The 26724-nt window shown below is 34.9% G+C and overlaps 1 protein-coding gene across 2 annotated transcripts in view; it reads left to right on the forward strand.

The window, feature by feature from the left end:
- The first annotated feature begins 6435 nt into the window (after positions 1-6435).
- Positions 6436-26724, forward strand: part of LOC145295463 (transmembrane protein 64-like) — a 76316-nt gene continuing 56027 nt past the window's right edge. Inside the window, exon 1 of one of the 2 annotated variants that reach the window (XM_080141468.1) lies at positions 6436-8855. In XM_080141468.1, the coding sequence (XP_079997594.1) occupies positions 8250-8855 (606 nt within the window). In that variant the 5' untranslated portion in view covers positions 6436-8249. The remainder of the gene's footprint in view (positions 8856-26724) is intronic. The other variant, XR_013869880.1, reaches the window with a different exon arrangement.

A 26724-nucleotide genomic window follows, 5' to 3' on the forward strand; every position in this document is an offset into this window, starting at 1 on the left:
ATAGTTTATTGTAAAGCAAGTGTTGCCTAATCACTAACAGCATTTTGAAATATTTATTTTTTGAGTAGCATGAATTTTAGATAAGGTGCTTCTACAGTGTAGTACACATATTTAAAAAATACAAACAATCTATAAAACTGCTAACAAAAAAAACTACTGAGTCATTCTCTGAAAGTGACGTCATATGTTGATCATAGGGGGGAAGCACGATTATGTTGCTTTAAAAAGTACTCTGTAGGCCACCAGCTATTACCAAACCTTCTTTTGTTAGGTGAGGTTATGGTGTGGTGAATTAGTGCCTGTTCATTCTCCCAAGCATTACCACCACTTTTTCTGTTTATGGAGATGGGGGCAGTAGATGATTTTGTGTCAGACAGATACTACACTTTGATCTTAGCCAAAAGGCCAATTAAGCGTTATATAGTTTTCTACCAAGCATTACCATCTTCTAAAAAAAAAATACAAAACAAAATATATTTTAAGATAATAGGGGTTAAAATTATGAAAAATTATTGTCAAAATTAGTAACATATCTAAGAATTATAAAAAATGATGAAATGTGAGTTAATTGATTGGTGTGTTTGTAATGAAATAATCGGCCCAGACAATATATCAAAGTTATTATTTTAGTAAAGGAGTAAGCAATAATGTGGGTTAAAATTATGAAAAATGATTGTCGAAATTAGTAACATATCCAAGAATTATGAAAAATGATGAAATGTGAATGAATCGATTGGTGTGTTTGTGATGAAATAAACAACCTAGAAAATGTATCAAAATTATGAAAAATGATTGTCGAAATGAGTAACATATTTTTTTTTTACATAGGCATAACCACTTATCAAGGCCGAGAGACCACTCGAGGATAAGGGTAAAGAGTATACAGTAGTCAGTGTACAATAAATAATCGTTAGTAATGGGAATTCGATAAATTTGTTAACAAGTGGAATGGCTCATCAAGAACTTGTTTATGTTGGACTTGAAGACAACCATATTGTAGTCAGCTGGAAAGCAGGAAAATGGAAGACAATTCCACAGGCGTGCAGTTCTAAGAAAGAAGCTTTGTTCATGGAATCTACGTTTAGGTTTAGGCACAGATAAAGTGTGGGGGTAATTATTGATAGTGTTTTCAGCTAGACGAGTGTTTCTTGTGAAAGTTTGGCGAGAGGGGAACATAGATTGAAGCTCAGTCAAACACTTTCCATGAAAATAACGATACATCAGAGACAAACTTACATTTCTTCTGTGAGATAGAGGTTGCAGCGAAGAGAAAAGGACATCTTCTATGAGGCTACGAAGTCTATTTTGAACTCTATCAAAGCAGGACAAGTCCTTTCTAGCAACTCCTGCCCAGATGTAGAAACAGTATTCCATCTTTGGATGTACCTGGCTCTTATATAGATAGAGAATTGCATCAGCAGTGAGATACCTACTGGATCGATAGAAGGATCCCACCATTTTTACAGTGGCCTTGGCAACAGATTTGATGTACGTGTTCCATTTAAGATCAGGAGTAAAGGTCAAGCCCAGAAGCTTGTCAAAACTTAAGGCCTCCCCAAGACGAGAGCCATTCATTTTAATTGATGCCAGATGGGGATCAGAATGTTGATGATGTAAAGATAAAACCTTGGCTTTAGATGCATTAAAAGTAACCAGCCACTCCTTTCCCCATTGTACAACGTGATCAAGATCAGAGGAGAGAGAATTGGAGAGAACTTGGTCATTTACTGTCTTAGATGTGCTACCATAGATGGTAGTGTCATCAGCAAAAATGTCTACGAATGATGTAAGGATGTGATTTGGAAGATCATTAATGTAGATCAGGAAAAGAGTTGGGCCCAGTATGGACCCCTGAGGGACTCCAGCATTAATACTGTGAGCTTCTGATTTTTGCCCCTCAACTACTACTCTTATGAACCTATCAGAGAGAAATGATTTAATAATTGAGAAGACATTTCCAGCTATACCATAGCTGGAGATCTTGTGAAGTAAACCTTTATGCCATACCCTATCAAAGGTCTTTGATATGTCAAGAGCAATTGTCCTAGAAAGATTGCCACCGTCGAGAGATTTGCTAATCCTATGTGATATAACTGTAAGCACATCTGCTGTAGATCTAGCAGAACGGAAACCATATTGTGTGTCACTAAGAAGGTTATTTTTGCTGAGATGGTTGATTACTTCTCTATTTAACACAGATTCCAGCAACTTACTCATGACGCACAGGAGACTTATTGGCCTGTACTGAGAGGGGGGTGAGCGATCACTTGAATTCTTAAATACAGGGCATACTGATGAGATTTTCCAGGGTGTTGCGAAGCAATTCTCCTTAAGACAACATTTAAACAGTTTTGTAAGTATGGGCGCTAGTTCTGGTTGAAGTTTTTTGAGTACTATAATTGGAATACCGTCAGGGCCGGTTGCTTTACTGGAATCAAGGTTTTTGATAAGCTTGGCAACATCACATACAGATATTTGTATATCATATAGCGTGTTTTCTGATACAGGAGGAAATATTGGGGGTTGGCGGCCTTGGTCGCAAAGGGTAGAATTAGCTGCAAAATTCTTGGCAAAGAGTTTGGCTTTGTCTGATGCTGACGAGATTACCTCAGGTCCATTGATGATAGTTGGGATAGAGCACACGCTTCTGTTTAGGATTCTGTTTGCTATTTGTCAAAACTGGTGGGAACCAAGCTGCTGCTAAGCTACGTTGGACTTGATGGACTGAGAATACAACTCTCTTGCATTCTTTATTACTTTATTACAATGGTTGCTGGCAGTCGTGAAAGTGGATTTAGTTTCCATACATCTATTACGTTAGAAGCAGTGGGAAAAAGTTATTTCTGTGCGCAATGGCAGCAGCACTTTCTGGAGAGAACCATGGCTGGTTGTTAGGTTTTTACTGGAACTTTTTTGAGGGTATAAAACGGTCTATATCTACAATTAACCATTCTGTCAGTTCTGATACTATAGAGGACACATCCTTTTTAAACATGGAACGCAGAGGTAGATCCGATATAAATGTACAGAAGCTATCCCAGTCAGCTATAGTGTATTGATATACTGTAGATGAAGAGGTACGTCTGAGGACTTATTACATTTCATTTTTATCTAAATTGATACAACTGAGTGGTCGTAAGATGCAAGAGGAGACAGAACAGAAACTGAACATAGTTCAGGGCAAGTTGTGAGAGAGAGATCTAGGAGACTCGCATACTGGCCGTCATTGTCGGGCACACGGGTGGGTTCGTGAGCAATCTGAGCGAGGTCATAAGTAATCGAGAAATCATGACAGAACCTCCCCTCATCATCGGTCTTATTTGAGTGGGTCAACCATTCCACATTGCAAATATTGAAGTTTCCACATATGTGAATGTTAGCTGAAGGATAAGCAGATAGGACTTGGTCAATTTTCTCAGATATGCTTTTAAAGATAGTAACTCCGCTGTTGTGGGGGCGATAGATAGTAAATATACATGCAGTAGTTTGAGCTAGTGCAACCCGGAAGCACATATAGGTAAGTTAGAATCTTCTCTGGAGATGTCCCTACCACATGGAAAGCCATCTTTAATATAGGCACATATTCCATGCCCATGGCGAACTTGGGGTCAGATTTGGAAGTTAAGTTAGAGTATCCTTTAATTATGAATTCATTTAGGGAAGTAGTCTGTCCAATGCCAGTTTCACTTAAAAATAAAAGGTCTGGTTTACTCTCCTGTAATTGGGCTTCAAACTCTGGAAGGTTAGAACGTAGACCCCTGATGTTGGAGAAAGAGACATGTTAGTGGGGGTCTACGTTGGAAGTTGGAGATCCGGGTTTAATCGTGTATTTTTTCTTGAAACTTGTCATGATGAAATTTTGGAATTTGTGGACTAGGTCGTCAGACTTGCTTAGAGCAGGACAGAGAGGGGAAACTAAAAGAGAAAAAGAGACGGAGAATTTTTTTTTTTGTAGAACATGATAAGGTAAAGCTGTAACAATTACCCACTAATATGGTATCGAGAGGCCTCACCAGAAGCTACTCCATGGTCCAGAATCCATTCACCAAATGGCAATACAGCAACCTCAGTACTTTTCACCTGCTGATAGGACAGCCTCCTTAATGGTTAATCCAAGGTCCGGATCTCTGACTATCAGGCGGATAACATCAGCCCAGATAAAACGTTTACTTCCAGCACCGTTACAAGTGACATGGCTACAAGGATAGACATAGAAACAGAAAATTTCTGCCATCTCTGCCGACTGTTCACGCAAAATATTGCCAACCTAGAATACAGCTGTTTCTTCTCTCTTTGTCAGAAAAATCACTCATTAAAAAAATGAGGACTGAGGGACAAATAAAGAGAAGCGAGAGTAATGGAAGCTGCCGATAACGCATCCACAAAGTGTTTTCTACTCTCCATATACATATATCCAAGAATTATGAAAAATGATTAAATGTGAGTTAATTTATTAATGTTTTTTCAATGAAATCATCAAACCAAACAATATATCAAAGTTATTATTTTCGTAAGGGCAGCGGGCGATAATGTGGGTTACAATTATGAAAAATGATTGTCGAAATCAGTAACATATCCAAGAATTTTGAAAAATGATGAAATGTGAGTTAATTGATAGGTGTGTTTGTAATGAAATAATAAACCCATGCAATATATTGGAGTTATTATTTTCGTAAGCGGGGGCGGCGATAATATGGTTAATATTATGCAAAATGATTGTCGAAATTAGTAACATATCCAAGAATTATGAAAAATGATGAAATGTGAGTTAATTTATTGCTGTTTTTTAAATGAAATCATCAAACCAAACAATATATCAAAGTTATTATTTTTGTAAGGGCAGCGGGCAATAATGTGGGTTACGATTATGAAAAATGATTGTCAAAATTAATAACATATCCAAAAGTAATGAAATGTGAGTTAATTGATTGGTGTGTTTGGAATTAAATAATAAGCCCAGACAATTTATCAGTGGGTGGTTAACAATATTTTTCTGAATTTTCAATGTTAACTTCAGGGAATGACGTCTCAGTTGTAGTGGTGGGTAGAAAGACACATGATTATGTTGCTTTTTAACGTGCTCTGGAGTTCTCTATGAATTAACAAACCTTCACTTTTGGGGTGGGGCTGGAGAGCATAATGTCCATTTTTGGGGTCACATTGCAATCTCCCACAATGTCATATTCCAAAATATGGAATAACTATGGAATCATATTCCGGAAATGACATCGTTTCTTACTAATGTGTTGTTGGTGGTTGTGTTAGTAAGAGGGGAGAACTATATCAATATTGAAAATTGTGGTAAAGTAAAAGTTGCCTAATGATCATTTGCGTCAATGCACTTATGTAATTATTTGGAAAACCTGTTGAGTTATGGTCAAGAAATGATATCATTATATATAATAATAGATATCGGGAGGGAAAGAACACAGTAATGTGGAATTTTGTAGTGAAGCAAGAGTTGCCTAATGACAAAGCGTCTCAACATATTTGTTTATTTGTTTGTAAAGCCTGCTGAGTAATCTTGCGAAAATGACGTCTTTTTTCCCAAAAATTTTGTTGTCGGTACTGGGGAAAAAATGAAACAGAGTAATGTGGAATTTGATAATGAAGCAAGGGTTGTCTAATCACTTAACTGTGTCAGTGTATTTATGCATTAATTTTAAAATCCTGCTGAGACATCTTCCAAAAATGACATAATTTTCTTACAATAAGTGAACAAGGAAAGAAACGCAGTAATGTTGAAATTTATGGTAAAGCAAGGGTTGCAAACTCATAAACCAACACAATGTATTTATGTATTAATTTGTAATCCTAATGATCCATCCTCTAAAATTTTTTTTCATTTTTCTTAAAATTATGGTAACCTTGGTGGGAAGAGATATTGTTTCATATATGCTGTACAATACCTATCGAGAGTATGTTAAATTGTTTCATATATGTACATAGTCTAAATATGTGTTGTAAATTACCCGTCCCAAAAAGGTAAAATTAGTTTACATACATTCTGTAAATTAACTGTTCTAGGGAAAGTACAATTATTTTATACATGTAATAGTCGTCCTAGGGTAAGTAAAATATTCTTTTGCTCGAAATAGCAAATGATACATAGGCATTAAAAATCCCTCTTTCAAAGAATAACAATTATATTCAAAATCAACTTCAATTTTCTCATTGTTTATACGGTCCCGAGCAACGCCAGGTAGCCCCGCTAGTTAAAAATAAATAAATCAAACTCAAGATTCACTTTTTATGGAAACTTTTTATTTGATTGCAATTACGGTTTTGTTTTTTGTTTTTTTGTTGTTTTTTTTTTTTTGTTATCAGTAAATTTGATAAATTAGTTTCAAACATATTTGTTTTAGGCATATAGTTGCACAAGTAAGGTAAATAGAAATGCAATTATCGATTAGTTAAGTCTGGTCGCGGTCGGTTTCGTCTGTCAGGTCAACGACGGAAGTAAAAACTAATCGAGTGAAAGCAAAGTCTCAACAGTCAACATCAGCCACTCGTGTTATTCCTTTTTTTTTTTTTTTTTCCTCTTTTTTTTTTCAGTGCTCGCTTTAAAGCTACAGCCAGCAAAACATTACAGTATTTGTTATTTTTATATATTTTACCTAATTGTGAACTCTCAGGACATAACATGTTGCTGCTCTACTGAAGCTAACAGTAAATGGTGTACTTAGAACGCAACGGGCTGTTTTCTGCGGAGGTCCACCAGAGTTTTTTCCTTAAATATCCACCCATCACTTTCAACAACAAACGGGGTACGTTGGTTCTGTAAATAAGAACTTTATATAATTTCTCTAATTCAAACTACTTTCTATTATTTCGTTCAAAATACTGTTTCTACTTAGTTGCCTCCCCACGAGGGCAAAGTGAGACACAAGGCCGGTTTTTTTTTAATGTGCAGAAAATCGAGATCGCCCCTCCTCCCCTCTCTAGGGGATAATCTAGGCTGGTAACTAGCCTGTCAGCGCTTCCGCGCTTCCCCATGTATGAGGGCGACAGGCAATAAATAACCCATTCCCTGTTTTAAAGAAGGGGATAATGCCTGTGAGGATGACCTTATTTTGGGAGCGAAACAGTCTGTACTAATTAATTTGCTATACCAAACTGGAACCTCGGGAATAATATTTCTAATTTTACTTCTGGAAATGGTTGACTAGAAACCTGATATGAAGTCTTCGGAGTTAGTGTGTTGGTAAGAAGAAAAAAGTAGAAAAAATGTTTCCGAAAAAAATCATGAAAATAAGTTTCAACAAAGCAAAAAATTGAAAAGAAAAAGAAAAAAACTTTCATTGAACTGACGAAATTACGATGTTGCTTCGAAATGTCAAAGTTAAAAGAAAGAAAAAAAACAACAAAACAAAAATATAGTTGGAACAATACATTCACTTCCACATAAATTGAAATTCCTGGCATTTTGCGACATAAACATTTTATTTTTTTAATGGTGCATTGTGCAATATACACTTTGTGACTAAGCAAACATAGTTCTTCGTTATTTTAAAGAATTTTAAGGAGTAACAAACAATGAACTCCAAATTTCACAAGTGCTTGTAAATTCTACAATATTCGTTATTACGTGAAGAAATTAACATTTATTATTATTATTATTATGAAGTTTTGAAAAGTAAAAGAAATTAAGTAAAGACTATTTAAAACTATCTGTATTTACTGAGCATTGCCTGGGTGGAGACTGGAGGTGGTGGAGACTGGAGCGAAAAATAATTCCAAAGTTAGTTCTGTTGACACTTTTTAAAAATAGGATTTTAAAAAAATCGTTTTAGTTTTCTCATTTTTTTCCATTAAATATACGAATAAAAATAATTCAATGTATATTTATCAAAGTTACGTATAATCGAAAAACAAGGTGACAATTTTATTAATATAGCGAGAAATAAATATTTTTGTAGTTACCTGCGTTTATTTCAATAATTGCTATTAACAAACAATCAAGGAAAAATACAACACATTTTTTTCTATATTGCGATAAATTTAATTCTGTAAAATTAAAAAAAAATAATACTTTTAAAATTTTCAGCTCCTCTGTACATACCAAATCATTAATATCTTTTAAGTATTAACTTTTTCTTTTTGAAAAAAAAAAAAAATCATAGCTCATTCGTCTTTTGTGACATCAACCAACGTGCACGGTTATAAACCAAATATCAAGCACTATCCACATAGTTATAGAAGTAATTGAAATACCGGTACAAAATTAAAATTGTCTCCCCAAACTTCAAATGCAGAAGAACCAATTTCAAATCAATAATTCTCCTATCTTGTCCTCCTCATCGCCATCATCCGGGACAATCGTATCTGATAACGAAGAAGTCCACATGGCCGGTGGCCACTCTTCAACCCTGGAGGCTGGTTTCTACAGTGACCCTTCTTCCTCTTCCACGGCAGCCGGTTGCGGTCAAATGTCCATCGTCTCCCTGACCGCCATCTCCATAATTTGCCTCTTATTAATCTTCTTCAGAAATTATGTGAAAGATTTCCTGCTTTGGTTGGAGACGACGGACGCCACGGTCAGCTATGTAGCCTTTCTTTGTATGTTTACCATTGTGTCTTTCCCGGTGGCCTGGGGTTACTTCTTGCTACTCTTGACCACTGGATATGTGTATGGATTCTTCCGGGGGGTTCTTGTCGTCCTGTCGTGTGCGGCCGTTGGAGTTACGGTAGCTTACCTAGCCTTGCGAAACTGTTGTAGATGCATAACTCTGCGATTTTACAGTAAACGACTCGAAGCTGTTATTAAGGTTGTGGAAGGACCGCAAGGATATAAAGTGATAGCCTTGGCCAGACTAACACCGATTCCTTTTGGACTACAGAATGGAATGTTTGGAGTAAGTATTTTATTATTTACCTTTTACAAATTGTATTTATTACGTATTTCATTTTTATATCCCCCCGCCCACACATTGGTAAACTTGTCTTCAAGGGGGAAGGGGCTAATCGTTGCATGACACATAGGCACTGCCAACCGAATGTCAAGAATTGTGAAAAAAGGAACGCATGAATTCCGTGACGGCGGACTTCTGTTAACTATACGAACTATGGAAAAGCAGAAGCGACTTGATTTTTTTTTTTAAACATTTATCTTTTTTGGTAAATGAAAGTTTTCAAAAACCACAACGTGGTTCATTTTTCGGTATTATTATACAAACACCGTGACAGCGAATTAACCCTAACCCTAACACTAACCCTAACCCTAACCCTAAACCCTAACCCTAATCCTAACCCTAACCCTAACGCTGTCACGGTGTTTGTATAATAATACCAAAAAATTAAGTTTTCACGAGCGGTTTACAAAAGCATTTTTATTTATTTTTTTTTTATTTGAGGGGGGGGGTATTCAATAATAGAACTTGTACAACATTTAAGAGGTGCTTCTGCAGTTTAATTTACCGTAAGTAACGAGCCGACACACCGAGCAGAAGAACTGTTTAATTTTTCACAAAAATTCTGTTTACATTGGGGGGTAGGGCGGGAAGGGGCAGGGGACGGGTGGTGTCGCGCGAAAACATCCGTCCCCCCCTTTGCCCTTACCCCCCCCCCCCCACTGACAACGAATCTGATATTCAAACCCATCGCAAATTTACTGTTTGCATGGTATTAACCCCTGAACCCTCGCACTATTTTGTGCCAACTCACCGCCATCGTGTATGCTATTCTTACGTGATGCGTTCGCGTATGGACGCGCGTAGTAAGGTGACTTGTCACATTGCGGAAGAATTTTTTAGCAGACATTAACAAGAAAGTTTTCAAAAACCATAAAATGTGGTTCATTTTGCTGTGTTACGTAATTTTTGATGCTTTTTAATTGATCTAAAAAATTCCCCAATGTAAACAGAATTTTTGTGAAAAATTAAACCGTTCTTCTGCTCGGTGTATGTCGGCGCGTTACTTAAGGAAAAACTGTAAATTAAACTGCAGAAGCACCTCTTAAATGTTGTTATAATTGAATACCCCCCCCTCCAAAAAAAAAAATGAAAAATGAAAATGCTTTTGTCAACCGCTCGTGAAAACTTAATTTTTTAGATCAATTAAAAAGCATCAAAAACCACGTAACACAGAAAAATGAACCACATTTTGTGGTTTTTGAAAACTTTCTTGTTATTTTAAATGTCTGCTAAAAAATTCTTCCGCGATGTGACAAGTCACCTTACTACGCGCGTTCATACGCGAACGCATCATGTAAGAATAGCATAAACGATGGCGGTGATTTGGCATAAAATACTGCGAGGGTTCAGGGGTTAATACCATGCAACCGGTAAATTTGCAACGGGTTTGAATATCAGATTCGTTGTCAGCGACCCCGAAAACCTATAAAAAAAACAAATTTTATTGGTCGGTGTTCTGTTGTAATTAAAGTAAACATTTACCAATTAATCTTTTAGGAGTTTTTTTTTTTTTTACAAAGGCATCACCACATTATCAAGGCCCAGAGGCCACTCAAGGATAAGGGTTAAAGAGTGTACAGTAGAAATTGGACAATATAGTAATCATTAGTAATGAAAATTTGGTAAATTTGATAACTTATATGGAACGGCTCATCAAGAACTTATTTACTTTAGACTTGAACACAACCATATTGTAGTCAGCCGAAAAGCAGGAAAACGGAAGACAATTCCACAGGCGTGCAGTTCTAAGAAAGAAGCTTTGTTCATGGAATCTACGTTTAGGTTTAGGCACAGATAAAGAGTGGGGGGAATTATTGATAGTGTTTACAGCTAGACGAGTGTTTCTTGTGAAAGTTTGGCGAGGGGGGACCATAGATTTAAGCTCAGTCGAACACTTTCCATGAAAATAACGATACATCAGAGACAAACTCGCAACATCTCTTCTGTGAGATAGAGGTTGCAAGGAGAAAAGGACATCTCCTACGAGGCTACGAAGTCTATTTTGAACTCTATCAAGGCAGGACAAGTCCTTTCTAGCAGCTCCTGCCAAGATGTGGCAACAGTATTCCATCCTTGGACGTACCTGGCTCTTATATAGATAGAGAATAGCATCAGCAGTGAGATATTTACCGGATCGATAGAAAGATCCCACCATTTTCCCAGCGGCCTTGGCAACAGATTTGATGTACGTGTTCCATTTAAGATCAGGAGTAATGGTCAAGCCAAGAAGCTTGTCAAAACTTGAGGCCTCCAGAAGACGAGAGCCATTCATTTCAATTGATGCGGATTAGAATGTTGATGATGTAAGGAGAGAAGCTTGGTTTTAGATGCATTAAAAGTAACCAGCCACTCCTTTCCCCATTGTACTACGTGCTCAAGATCAGAGGAGAGAGAATTGGAGAGAACTTGGTCGTTTACTGTCTTAGATGTGCTACCATAAATGGTAGTGTCGTCAGCATAAATGTCTACAAATGATGTAAGGATGTGATTTGGAAGATCATTAATGTAGATCAGGAAAAGAGTTGGGCCCAGGATGGACCCCTGAGGGACACCGGCATTAATACTGTGAGCTTCTGATTTTTGCCCCTCAACTACTACTCTTATGAACCTATCAGAGAGAAATGATTTAATAATTGAGAAGACTTTTCCAGCTATACCATAGCTCGCGATCTTATGAAGTAAACCTTTATGCCATACCCTATCAAAGGCTTTAGATATGTCAAGAGCAATTGCCCTAGAAAGATTGCCACCGTCGAGAGATTTGCTAATCCTATGTGATATAACTGTAAGCACATCTGCTGTAGATCTAGCAGAACGGAAACCATATTGAGTGTCACTAAGAAGGTTATTTTTGTTGAGATGGTTGATTACTTCTGTATTTAACACAGATTCTAGCAACTTACTCATGACGCACAGGAGACTTATTGGCCTGTACTGAGAGGGGGATGAGCGATCACCTGAATTCTTAAATACAGGGCATACTGATGAGATTTTCCAGGTAGATGGGAAACTATTCTCCTTAAGACAACGTTTAAACAGTTTTGTAAGTATGGGTGCTAGTTCAGGTTGAAGTTTTTTGAGTACTATAATTGGAATACCGTCAGGGCCAGTTGCTTTACTGGAATCAAGGTTTTTGATAAGCTTGGCAACATCACGTACAGATATACGTATATCACATAGCGTGTTTTCTGATACAGGAGGAAATATTGGGGGTTGGCGGCCTTGGTCGCAAAGGGTAGAATTAGCTGCAAAGTTCTTGACAAAGAGTTTAGCTTTGTTTGATGCTGACGAGATTACCTCAGGTCCATTGATAATAGTTGGGATGGAGCACACGCTTCTATTCAGGATTCTGTTTGCTATTTGCCAAAACTGGTGGGAACCAAGCCGCTGCTCAGCTACTTTGGACTTAACAGATTGAGCATACAACTCTCTTGCGTTCCTTATTACTTTCTTACAATGGTTGCTGGCAGTCCTGAAAACGGTTTTAGTTTCCATACATCTATTACGTTTGAAGCAGTGGAAAAAAGTTATTTCTGTGCGCAATGGCAGCGGCACATTCTGGAGAGAACCATGGCTGACTGTTAGGTTTTTGCTGAAACTTTTTTGAGGGTATGAAATGGTCAATACCTACAATTAACCATTCCGTCAGGTCTAATACTATAGAGGACACATCCTTTTTAAACATGGATTGCAGAGGTAGATCAGATATAAATGTACGGAAGCTATCCCATTTTAATGCTTTTAGGGCACAACCTAATAAAATAAATAATTCAATAAAAGCTTCTAAAATGACGAACGCTACAACTTCATAAAAGGTAACAGAAAAGGTTTATTAAGGAGAATGTTCACCGGGTAATATGTTCCTGGTCCAAAGCTGGACTCCGGCTATCGGGTGCAGTGGTGCGTGGTGCGATGCTTGTGCTATCACGGTAGTTATTCCAGTGGAATCGTCGATACCGGTAGAAATAACACCGAGGTGGAGAGAGCGAAGAAAAGGAGTCCGTTCTGTTTGGTGTCTCTCTCAGTAAGGAAGAGCTCTTATTCTTCAAAGCGGATGCTGGCCGATTTCCTTAGGGGATAGAAAGGATCAATAATGCGCCGCAGTCCGCACCCTTGATTGGTCAATATGTGGCCAAATAGCACAGGGGAGAGACATTGATTCGTGAAAGAAAAAAGTTCCATTGGTTTCTGCTGCTACACTTTGTTATAATTTTGTTAGGTTTTAAGATTTACAGTTTAATGAGTAATAATATTATAAACATTTGTATATTAAATACGGTTTTACTGAATGTTCATGTTCGGTTTCCATACTTTTGTTTAGTAAAAAGAGACAAACAAAATATGAGGGGGGGGGGGCTACAAAATACTTAATATTTGTGCAATGATATTTTCAAATCGATTTTAATCTGGCGATAAAATAGTTGACAAGAGGCAAGAGCTAGGTGTATCAGAAATTTGAAGGAATTTTTTACACCCCTAACAGAAAACTGCAAATAAAATATAAAAAACTCATAATTTCCCTTTTTAAAGTGGTTGTTTATTTTCTGTATTCCAAAATAAACTAATGAAGTAGTTTAAAAAAATAATAGAAATATTATTTATTTAAAAAAAAATAGTGTTTACAAAATGCCGGCGTGCCTTCATGCAGCCATTTTTTTACATAATAAAATCAATAGAATTTTACAAGTTAAATATTTTTCAAGTTTTAAACTTTAAAAATCTATCAAAATTTTTCTATTGGTTCAATTTTTATGATATTTTCAGGGTCAATGTGAAATTTTATGCTCTTTCCAATAAACCAAATATAATATTTTAGAGGAACGTTTTTTTTTTTCAAATTCACCCTCCCCCATTATTAAATGTCTATTAAAATTTTAATAATTAATTTATGTACCAAAGTTTTCTATATCACGAATTGAAGATAAAAGATCAATAAAGAAAATATTCTAATTTAAAACAAAAAAATAGTTTTTTTGAAATTTACCTGTAAAGTCCAAAGTGTAAAACCTTTTTTTAAAAAAACCACGTTGATTGTTTTTTTTTTTTAAATGAAAGCTCAGGTGATGCTTACATCGTCAAGTATGCTGACGCCAGATGCTGACGGCAAATATTTTTATTTCATTGAATGTTTTTTTTTTTTGTTTTTTTTTTATAGATATTTAAAAAAAAAAAATTTAGTCGATAAAGAAGTATTAAAATATATCAATCAAAAACTCGTGTATTTCATTAAAAGAATTAAAAAAAAAAAAAAAAAAAAAAAAAAAACGATGAAGCGTTTTTTTTTGTTCTAGGGGAAAAACTTATAAGTGAATGTATGTTTCCTTTTTATCTACGGAGGATGAAAAATACTAATTTTGGTTAACACGCGCAATAAAAAAGAGACATTATTTATATCCCTTGGACGAATCCGTATTTCATAAATTTCATTTTAGCAGCAGCAGCTCTTTAGCTTCCCGCAAAACATGTTGCGAAAATGCGATTTTCTATGCCCCTCGCTTTAAAAAATCCTTTTATTTAAAAAATACATGGAATTTAAAATATAAATATGGATAAATTCATAACAATGAAGGATGGAACTACCCATTTAATAGTATATTTTTTTAAGTGATTTTTTGGCATTTATATATATACATATATTTATAAGCAAGTCAAAATATGCTGATTTTCTTTATTTTTTTTAAAGAAAACCGCTTAAAAAAAACATTGCATAATTTGTTATTAACCCTGTTATTCGTTTAAAAATTTAGTCTTTGCTCCTTTAATTGAAAAAAAATTAGAGTTTGAATTACATTTTTCAAGTAGTTATAAGCTTCGAAAAATAGTAAGTTGAATTATTAAAGTTCTGATCATTATTTTTAATGGCCACTTTCTGATACACCTAGACAAGAGCTATGTTTATATAAAAAACTTAATATTTAAAAAAAAAAGTTTAAACAATTAAAAATCTAAAAATCTATGTTGTAACGGAACATTTTGAAATAATGGAATTTTAATCTTTTTAAAATTAATTAATTTTTAGGAAGTTTCTTTTTCTTAGCAAACGCTATTTAAAAAAAAAAAAAATCATTTTTTTAATTGCAACTTCAAGGTAAGTTTTTGTTCAATATGTGTATTTAAATTTTTAAAAAATGGTGCTAATGCAGAGTGATCCGCGCTATTTTTTTTAAAAATCGTATTTCCACGTTTAATTAAAGTTTTATGTTTTTTTTTATTCAATTGTAAGGTTAAAGTACAGAATAGGTACAAAACACCCTCCCCATGTTAAGAATGGCTTTTTAAATAACGTTATTTTAGCACGGATCAATAAGTGCATGAGTACCAAACTTGGAAATACAATTTAAAAAATAGCGCGGATCAGTAAGTGCATTAGCACCGAAATTTTGATAGATTTAAATATATTTTGTTCAAATTTCGAAAAAAATAAATATGGGAAGGGGGGGTAACACCCACTAAAAAAAAAAAAATACTTCCCCTCGTATATTTTAGGGAAACTGCATTTTATATGTAATTTCATTCTAAAATGGATAAATATCAAAAATTCCACGAAAATCTGACTATTAATTGATTTTTGCTAGATTTATTTAACACTGGTATGTTTTCATGTTCGAAATGTCTACTACATGGGAACATTATTTTAAAATGCCAATTATGTAAACACGATTTCATCTCGCAATTTCATTATTTTCGTATAATGAAAAAAAATTTCAAAAATAATTACTAGTTTATTTTGCCCTTCTTTTAAATGGTACAAAAGTTATATTGATAATATTAATTTATAATAAAGTTACATCGTGTTACATATAGGAGGGGGGTAATCAGTGGTGACTTTTGGAGGTGCCTCTAGACAACTACGCTTTTAATTAGGTCTACCTCCACAATTTTCTCTAAAATGATGTTTCTAGGTTTTCAACAATGCTGATTACAAAAATCACATTTAAATTTTGCAGAGACAAGTAGTTATCGAGATATAAAGACCAGTATTATGCTTTTTAATTCTCTGGCGGCCATGTTTGTACGTGCTAGCACGCACAATAAACAATAAACATAAAATTCGCAGGGAAGTAGATTTGGCTGACGTACACAAGTGCTACCCCACTAGCGAAATACACATCGGCTCCGATGTTGAACATTGTTCGATTGATTACTTTTTACAAGGAAAGAATTTTTGCATGTGTTACCTAGCTTTTTTTATTTATTTATTTTGGCTTGAAATTCGCGCATGATTTTTATGATTTTTAACTGTTTTTTTTTTTGTTTTTTTTTTTTGTATTTTGGGATGGATTTATTTTTTTATTTATTTATTTTTTTTTTGAATTTATGTAATTATTAACAGGAAAATTGGTGAAAAAAAAGTTTTTTTTATTTTTTTTTTTTTTTTTGACCGGATTTAATAAACAAATAAAATGAAAACAAAACAAAAATTGGTGCTTATGCACTTATGTTACCGTTATTTTTTTTTTTTAATGGTTTAAGTGCCTCCTCCAATGTTAAAAAATACCTGTTCTTATTAAATTGTTAGGTGAAAGTACCCGCAATATTTTTAAATAGTATTTTCAAGTTTAATTACAGTTTTACGATATCTGTTTTTATTAAATTGTTAGGTGAAAGTACACCCTCCCGTCCCATATTTTGTTGTTTTTTTTTGGGGGGGGGGGTATCAGTAGCTGCTATTGAAAACTTGAATAAACATCTGATCATATAAACTGTCTCTGTTTCGAAGCTTATAATCAATATGAAAATGTAATTTCAAACCAAAAAAAAAAAAAATGCCGGAAATTATTCTCTAGAGTAGATAAACTTAGGACTTTATTTAAGTAGTATACTTAATATGTACTATTACTGCAAGCTTGCCTGTATTGAAAATATTTTCTTTTAGTTTTCGAATCCTACCTTATATAGTTAGCCTTATGTTCAAGTACATTCGAAATATAATACAGCGCAAAGAAAGTCACTCATGAAAACGGACCTCCTAAATTAAAACCTTGAAAAATTATTTAAACTCTAATGTAAATTAATATTAAGCAGTCTTTACAAATTGATAATAGTTAATTATTGGATTTTAATTAATTATAAGATGAAACTTTTATGATTCAAACTAGATAGATAACGACAAACTTCCACCCATTAATATGGGAGGGGAGATTATCACCAAAATTCCATGAATTATTAAGTTCGCACCGGACTTACTACTTAGATGTAAGTCACTTGTATCCATTCCCCTTTCTCCCCCCCTTTTTTTTTTTTTTTTTTTTAATGGAGAGTAGATAATACAGTGGATGTGTTATCGGCAGCTCCAGTAACTCTCGCTTCTCCTATTTTGTCATTCAGTCCTCATTCAATGAGTGATGTTTCTGACAAAGGGTGAAGAAAAAGCTGCTTAAAGGTCGGTACTACTTGGTGACCAGTAGTCTGAGATGTCGGATATTTTTTCTGTCTTTGTCTGTCCTTGTTGCCATGTCACTAGTAAGGGTGCTGGAGGTAAACGTTTTGTCTGGGCTGACGTTATCCGCCTGATAGTCAGGGACCCGAACCTTGGATTAACCACTAAGGAGGCTGTCCTATCAGCAGGCGCAAAGTACTGGGACTGCTGTATTGCCATTTGGTGAGTGGATCTGGACCATGCAGTAGTCTCTGGTGGGGCCTCTCGATGCCATACTAGTGGGTAATTGTTACGGCTTTACCTTTTCGTGTGCTACAAATAAAAAAAAAAATTTCCTGTCTTTTTATCTCTTACTTTCCCTCTCTGTACTGCTCTAACCAAGTATGCCGACCTATTCCACAAATCCCCAAACCTCAACATGAAATATCTCCAGAATAAAAACTCGATTAAACCTAGAACCCCATCTTCCAGCGTAGACCCCTACTACCAGGTCTCCTTCTCCAATATCAGGGGTCTACGTTCCAACCTTCCAGAGGTTGAAACCCAATTACAGGAGACGAAACCGGACATATTATTTCTATGTGAAACTGGAATAGGGCCGACCACTTCCCTAGATGAGTTCATAATTAATGGATACTCCAATTTAACAGCTAAATCTGACTCCCAAGATCGCCATGGGCATGGAATATGTGCCTACATTAAGGATGGCTTCCCATGTGGCAGGGATATCTCTAGAGAAGATCCTAATTTACCCTATATGTGCTTCAGGGTTGCACTTGCTAACACCACTGCATTTATATTTGCCCTCTATAGGCCCCACAACAGCGGAGTTACTATCTTTAAGAGCATATCTGAGAAAATAGACCACATACTGTCTTCACATCCTTCGGCTAACATCCACATCTGTGGTGACTTCAACGTCCATAACGTGGAATGGCTGACCCATTCAAATAAGACAGATGATGAGGGGAGGTTTTGTCATGATTTTGCCATTGCTTATGACCTCACTCAAATTGTTCGCGAACCCACCCGTGTGCCCGATACACCCAATCAATATGCAAGCCTCTTAGACCTTTTTCTTTCAACTTCCCCTGAGCTATGTTCATGTACCGTTCATTCTCCTTTAGGATCCTCCGACCACTCCGTCGTATCAGTTAAGATAAAAACAAAATGTAAGAAGCCATCAGACGTACCCCTCCACCGTACTGTATACCGATACTCTATGGCTGACTGGGATAGCTTCCGTACATTCATATCTGATTTACCTCTGCACTCCATGTTTAAAAAGGAAGTGTCCTCTATAGTATCAGATCTGACCGAATGGTTAATGGAAGGCATAGACCAATTCATACCATCAAAAAAATTCCAACAAAAACCTAACAGCCAGCCATGGTTCTCCCCAGAATGTGCTGCTGCTATCGCGCACAGAAATCACTTTTTCCATAACTACCAACGTAATAGATGCACTGAGACTAAAGCTGCTTTCAGGACTGCCAGCAACCACTGTAAAAGAGTAATAAAAAATGCAAGAGAGCTATATGCCCAGTCTGTTAAATCCAAGGTAGCTGATCAGCGGCTTGGTTCCCACCAGTTTTGGCAAATAACAAATAGGATCCTGAACAGAAGTGTGCGTTCTATCCCAACCATTATCAATGGACCAGAGGTTATCTCGTTAGCGTCAGACAAGGCCAAACTATTTGCAAAGAACTTTGCAGCTAATTCTACCCTATGCGACGAAGGCCATCAACTCCCCATATTTCCTCCTATAACACAGAACAAGCTAGGTAATATACAAATATCCGTGCATGAGGTCGCCAAGCTAATAAAAAACCTAGATTCCAGTAAAGCAACTGGCCCTGATGGCATCCCAATTATAGTGTTAAAAAAGCTTCAACCAGAACTTGCTCCCATACTTACGAAACTATTTAAGCGCTGCCTTAAGGAGAAGTGCTTTCCGACCCCCTGGAAGACCTCATCAGTTTGCCCTGTATTTAAGAATTCAGGTGATAAGTCATCTCCCTCTCAATACAGACCAATAAGTCTTCTCTGTGTTATGAGTAAGTTACTGGAATCAATATTAAATAGAGAAATAGTCAACCACCTCAGCAGAAACAACCTTCTTAGTGACACACAATATGGTTTCCGCTCTGCAAGATCTACCGCAGATGTGCTGACGGTTATATCCCACAGGATTAGTGAATCTCTTGACAAAGGCTTCCTTTCTAGGGCAATTGCTCTTGACATATCAAAGGCCTTTGACAAAGTATGGCATAAGGGTCTACTTCACAAGATTTCCAGCTACGGTATAACTGGAAATGTTTTCTCAATCATTAAATCATTTCTCTCCGATAGGCTCATAAGAGTAGTGGTAGATGGACAAAAGTCGGAGGCCTGCAATATAAATGCTGGAGTCCCTCAGGGGTCAATCCTCGGCCCAACTCTCTTCCTGATCTACCTCAATGACCTCCCTAAACACATACTTAAATCATTCGTTGACATCTATGCTGATGACACTACCATCTACGGCAACACATCAAAGGCTGTAAATGACGAAGTTCTCTCGGATTCTCTCTCCTCTGATCTCGAGCGCGTGGTTCAGTGGGGGAAGATGTGGCTAGTTACCTTTAATGCATCTAAAACCAAACTCCTATCCTTACATCATCAACGCTCTGATCCCCAGCTGGCATCAATTGTGATGGATGGCTCTCGTCTGGGTGAGGCCCCATGTTTTGACAAGCTTCTGGGTTTGACCTTTACTCCTGATCTGAAATGGAACACGTACATCAAGTCTGTTGCCAAGGTCGCAGGAAAGATGGTGGGATCCTTCTACCGCTCCAGAAGATATCTCACTACTGATGCAATTCTCTATCTATATAAAAGCCAAGTACGGCCAAGGATGGAATACTGTTGCCATATCTGGGCAGGAGCTGCCAAAAACAGCCTATCATGCCTTGACAGAGTACAAAATAGACTTCGTGGTTTAGTGGGGGATGCCCTTTTCTCTACCCTGCAACCCCTCTCCCACAGAAGAGACGTTGCGAGCCTGTCCTTGTTTTATCGTTATTTTCATGGCAGGTGCTCGTCTGAGCTCCAATCCCTGGTCCTCCCCTCGCCAAACTTTCACGAGAAACACCCGTCTAGCTGAATCCACTGTGAAAAATTTCCCCCACTCTATATCTGTGCCTAAATCAAAACGCGGATTTCATGAGCAAAGCTTCTTTCTTAGAACTGCACGCCTGTGGAACTCTGTTCCGTCTGCCTGCTTCCCTCCGGACTACAACTTGGATGTCTTCAAGTCTAATGTTAACAAATTCCTAATGAACCGCCCCCCTAATTAAACACTTCATAAAATCTCCTCACTAACGTGATGTACTTGCAATAACCCTTATCCCTGAGTGGCTTCCGGGCCTTGATAAGTGGTGATCACTGTGTAAAAAAAAAAAAAAAAAAAAAACGTAATTTTTTTTTCAATAAAATGAGGAAAAACCATAAGTATATATAAATGCCAAAAAATCACTTACCTGTAAAAAATAACTAAGCAATGGCTGGATACATTCTTAATTTATAAGAATTGTCCATATTTATATTTTATATTCCATGTTTTTTAAGTAAAAGGATTTTTTAAAGTGAGGGTCATAGAAAATCGCATTTTCATAAGGCGTTTTGCGCCATAAGCTTAAAGTGCTGCTGCTGCTGCTAATTTGCAATTTATTAAATACAGATTCGTGAAAGGCACATAATTAATGTCTTTTTTATTGGGTGCTGTTAACCAAAATTAGTATTTTTGGTCCTCTGTAGTTAAAAAAAAAAAAAAAAAGCACACATTCACTTATAAGTTTTTCCCGTTAAACAAAAAATCCAGTCGATCGATTTTTTAGATCTCTTAATGAAATACACAAGTTTTTGATTATTATATCTTATTTCTACTTTATCGACTGGATTTTTGTTTTTTTAAATATCTAAAAAAAGAAAACATTGAATGAAATAGAAAAAATTGCCATCAGCGTCCGGTATTTACTTGACGATATAAGCATAACATGAGCTTTCAATGAAAGCTCATATTATGCTTATATAGTCAAGTAAAAACCTGGTTTAAAAAAAAAAATAGGTTTTACACTTTGGACTTTACAGGTAAATTTCCAAAAAACATTTTTTGTTTTAAATTATTTTATTTATTGATCTTTTATCTTCAATTTGTGATATATAAAACTTTGGTACATAAATTATTCAAATTTTAATAGACATTTCATAATGGGGGGGGGGATTTAAAAAAAAAAAACGTTTGTCTAAAATATTATATTCGATTTATTGGAAAGAGCATAAAATTTCACATTGACCCTGAAAATATCGTAAAAATTGAACCAATACAAAATTTCGATAGATTTTTAAAGTTCAAAAATTGAAAAAAATTTCACTCGTAAAATTCAATTGATTTCATATGTAAAAAAAAAAATGGCTGGTTGAACGCGCACCGGCACTTTGTAAACACTGTTTTTTAAATAATAAAAAATAATATTTCTATTATTTTTTAAACAACTTTAATAGTTTATTTTGGAAGTATATTCCATACAGAAAATAACCCACTTTAAAAAGAGAAATTACGTGTTTTTTATATTTTATTTGCAGTTTTCTGTTGGGGGGGGGCGGAGTTTATGTAATTTTGAAACATTTTTAGCACATGTTCATGAAAAATATGCTAATTAAAAAAAAAATTTCAATAAGCTTTGGGAAAAAAATGTTTTGAACAATTGAAATTTTTATTTTTGAGTAAAAAATGATTATTAAAACAAAAACAGTAATGTTCTCGTCGAGCAGTTTTATTTTATTCAAGTGAGCCGTGCTGAAATAATGACGTTATTTAGAAAGCCATTCTTAACATGAGGACGAGAGGTTGTTGTGTACCTATTCTGTACTTTCACCTAACAATTTAATAAGAACAGGTATCGTAAAACTTTAATTAAACTTGAAAGTACTATTTAAAAATAGCTTGGATCAATAAGGGCACTGCACCAAATAACATTTCACTGTCTTTCGATCTACGACACGTACACGCTAAAGCTTTTTGTTTATTGCCACAAGTGCTAATTTTGACTTTCACCAATTTTCCTTTAAAAAAACAATTCAAACATTGGGGGAAGCACTTAAACCATTAAAAAAATAAAAAATAAAATAACGGTAACATAAGTGCATAAGCACCAAATTTTTGTTTTGCTTTGCTTTGCTTTCATTTTGTTTATTTGTTAAATCTGGCCAAAAAATCTCAGTAAAGTTAAACAAAAAAAAAAAAAATACCGCAGGTATCATAAAACTTTAATTAAACTTGAAAATAATATTCACCAATTTTCCTGTTAATAATTACATAAACTCCGGCAAAAAAAAACACACGCACACAAAAATTCTTTCCTTGTAAAAATAATGATGTCTCCCTCAATCGAACAACGTTCAACATCGGAACCGATACGCATTTTGCTAGTAGGGTAGCACTTGTGTACGTCAGCCGTAGATTTGTTCATCGCATAAAATCATAGCTGAGAATTACAGTGCATAATACAGGTCTTTATATCTCGATAACTACTTGTCTCTGCAAAATTTAAATGTGATTTTCGTATTCAGCATAGTCAAAAACTTTTTAAAGTCGTCATTTTAAAGAAAATTTTGGAGGTGGACCTAATGTAAAAATTTACCAGGAGGGTATTTTGTAACTATTCTGTACTTTCAACTAACAATTTAATAAAATAATAATAATAAATCTTTTTAATTTAAAAAATATCGTAAAACTTTAATTTAACTTCAAAATACTATTTAAAAATAGCTCAGTACACAAATGCATAAGCATCTATGCATAGTTGAGCGTCATTTTGGTTGGCCTTTGTTTTGCTAGCGCATGTATATTTGAGGACTTGAGTGATTAATCATTTGCCTATGTGGCTGTTTTTAGCATATATATGCATGTGTAAATTCAGAATTCATGATGCAGTAATTGAGTATTTACTTCACTTATCCTGGTTGAAATCATAGGAGGAGGGGAAGCCGATTACCATGTAGGTACATGCAAAATGTATAGCCGATTCTCAAAATGTATAAACATTTTGGTACTTTCCGGAGAACGTAGACTCTGCGTAAACGTTTTTTTTTAATGGCTGCTCCCTGGAAAGCACATGCAGAAACTTTTTTGAAGGTACTATTTGAGGCAAAAAAAAAAAAAAAAAAGGCCAAAACTAAGAGTTTTCCTGGAAAATCCGTTTTGTTACTTTTTTACTCCTATCATGTTTAATGTTTGTGTAAAATTTCAAAAAATTCCAAGACGTCGTTATTGAGAAAAGTGCAGACAGACGAACGGACAAGGGTGAATTTACAGGTCCACCCTCCTTTTGTCGGGGGACCAATTAATTTCTCAAACTCCCAATATTATCATTGAATTAAGCATTGTTTCATATTTTCACATGAAAAAATGATAATGGAAAAAAATACTTCTATTTTTTAGATGACCTGTTTCGCATAATTTTTATATGTATGTTTCTTGCGTGAAACTTTCGATGTAACATTTTTATATAATCTTGAAAAATAAAAAAAATAAAAATTTAATTTAAAAGCAGGAGCACAAAAAATAATTTAATTAAAAAATGGTAAAAATTATACAAACGTTCACGATAAGAATGAACGGATGGTGGAGGAGAAGAAAACCCGTACTCCCTGCCTCTCTCCAGCTGACGTCATTTTCTTTGACTTTGACATTTCGTAGAAACCACACTTAGACGACTTTGTTTTCATTTGTTTTTACAAATAAGGTGTTTGTTTGTTTATTTTGTTTTTTTTAATTTATTTATTTAATTCATTATCTTAGGATTTGACTAATTATCTTTGAAATAGACCCAGAAAACTAATATTTATCTTTCAAAGGATTTTTACAATGAATAAATTCATTGTAAAAATCTTCAAAATTTAGCTGAATTTGTCAGCTTCCGAACGTCGCCGTGAAAGCATTTTTCATTATAACGTTTTTTTTTTGTTTGTTTTTGTTTTTTTACGTGCACAAATTTCTTTTTTTCCTTTTGGAAATTAATTTTAGGCTTTAATCTTTCAAATACAATCAAAAAGTAGTTGAAAACTTACAAAATAGTTTTGAAAGCCGATTTATAATAATTATGTCCCCCTATCTTTTTTTTCCGTCATTATTGCCCCTAGCTAACTGGTTTTCATTCAGGCTTTATTGGACCCTATTTGCCGTTTAGATTTTTGGTGCTATGTTTTGATTTAGGATTTTACACAGGCTCATTAACTATTGTTACTAACGAGCGGAAATCATTTTCATTTATCGAAAACCTTGAGTTTGGCACCTTTATTTGAAATCTTACTTTTTGTGGATAGCAAGACGGAAAGAGTAAGCTAAACAAATGGAGAAAAAAAAACTTGTACAAGCTAATAACTTTCGATTCATTTGCATTACATCTCTAACTCTCATGTCACAAGAGTCTCTCCTCCTCCCAGTTCATGAATTTTCCCATTTTCTAATTTTAAATCCTTAGAAGCTATTTTTACTGGCTAAAAACCAAATTGAACTTGTTCCATTGATCCAAATCCCTTATATATCAAGTTTCAAGTCTGTAGACCAAAAATTGACAGTAGTTTGGTTGATACCATTCCGTACACATTGACAAGGTCACTTATATATACTAGCAGTCATAAAATACACTTATTGTGAAATTTTAATTTATGCAGATTTCGTATTTATTATAAAGCCAATACTTTATTGATTATTATATCATACTCAATATAAAGTAGTGACTTGAAAAGTTAATATATATACATATAGTGTGTGTGACTTGGGTGCCATCAGCTAGAATTAAAACCAAAACATATAGCTCTTCAGCCTTATTAATTATCTGACCTAAATCCATATACATAAAAACACTGAAAAAAAAATGTTGTTAAAAACAAATGAATATTTGTGCATGCATAGAAGTTGACCTATCAAGTTCCAATTTTTTTTCAATTTTGATCTCTTAGCAGCTATCTTTACTGGCTAAAGACCAAATTCAATTTATTTCACAGTATTTAATTTATGTATTTCTGTTTTATTAAATGCTAGCTTTTTTTCTCGTCCATAAATGTTTATTTATCTACCGAGTTGATCTTAAATATTGTATACTCAATCCATTATATTCCTTTTCAGTCTCCACCCCTTAATTCCGGCTTCCATCTTATCTCGCAATTACTTATAACGTCACCAACTAGCTTCGAAGGAACCCCCCCCCCCATCCGCTTTTCTTTTAAAACGTAAGTTTCTTAAAACGTGACTAGCTAAAGTTCAGAATAAAATCACGCTTTTCTTTTAACGGTTAATTAAAAAAAAAAAAATCTCCTATATATAAAGTAGATATCTGTAGACCAAAAATTGCTAGAGGAGTTTGGCAGAGACCGTTCCTCAGACAAACATGGTTACTATATTGTTAGAAATATTCTTATCAAAACTTTTAGGGCAATTTGCATAAGTGACTTTATTCAAATTACCCACTATCACTTGAGGAGAGGCTATATATAAATACTAAAACAAACACCTTAGATGAGAAGAACTAAAAAAAAGAAAAAAAATATTTACTCAAAGGAACGAAAACGCTTCTCCTCACCTCTGCTACCTAATTTTCTACAAAGAAAAAGAACATTCTCCAGAACAACCTTTTTGGAAACAACCAAACTTCAAAATGACATAAGTATTACTCTTTATTGTATTTGTAATATTAATTGTGAAAATGTTTTTGAATGCAATAGCTTTTTGGTTTTTAATTGCCTTCATCCAAAAAAACAGAACAAAAGGTTGTTCTTTTCTATAAACAAACCAAAAAATAGTTAGATATGACTAATTCAAAAAAATTTCTAACAAATATATATGTATATAATTAGCAAAGCTGCCCACGCTTCATGCGGGACTTTGTTGTACACTTGAGTACCCACTTCGTGGGCACTTGCAGTAAATGTGCGTTGTAATAGCAACTATTTCTTAAGGTATTTAAAATTTAACTTCCTCCTGAAGTGACTGAAATCCAACAATGAACATTAACACACATAGATTATATCAAAGTTGACACTTATATTTTTACACATAAAAATGGAAACAATTACAAAGAATTACAATGGTTAACATTTGTTTAATTGGTTGAGAAGATGAGAGTGGAGGAGCATGATCTGATTCAAATTCACAAAGAAGTTGGTCGGCACCATGGTGGTGGCCCTTGGGATGGTGACGAACCCTAATTTGGTGTACACCATCCTTAGGTGGGGAATTTATGAAAAGCTGCACTAACAATTTGACCTTAAAAAATGGGATGCACCATCCCTAAGTCATTGACTATCATGTCAATTTTGGTCATGATTGGTCCAGTGGTGTGGGCTGGAGGAGAGTTGTACACACAGACAAACGTTACTACTTTTTAT

This window comes from Euprymna scolopes, chromosome 2 (assembly GCF_053919585.1).
Source record: "Euprymna scolopes isolate OS-2025 chromosome 2, ASM5391958v1, whole genome shotgun sequence".
NCBI lineage: Eukaryota > Metazoa > Mollusca > Cephalopoda > Sepiida > Sepiolidae > Euprymna > Euprymna scolopes.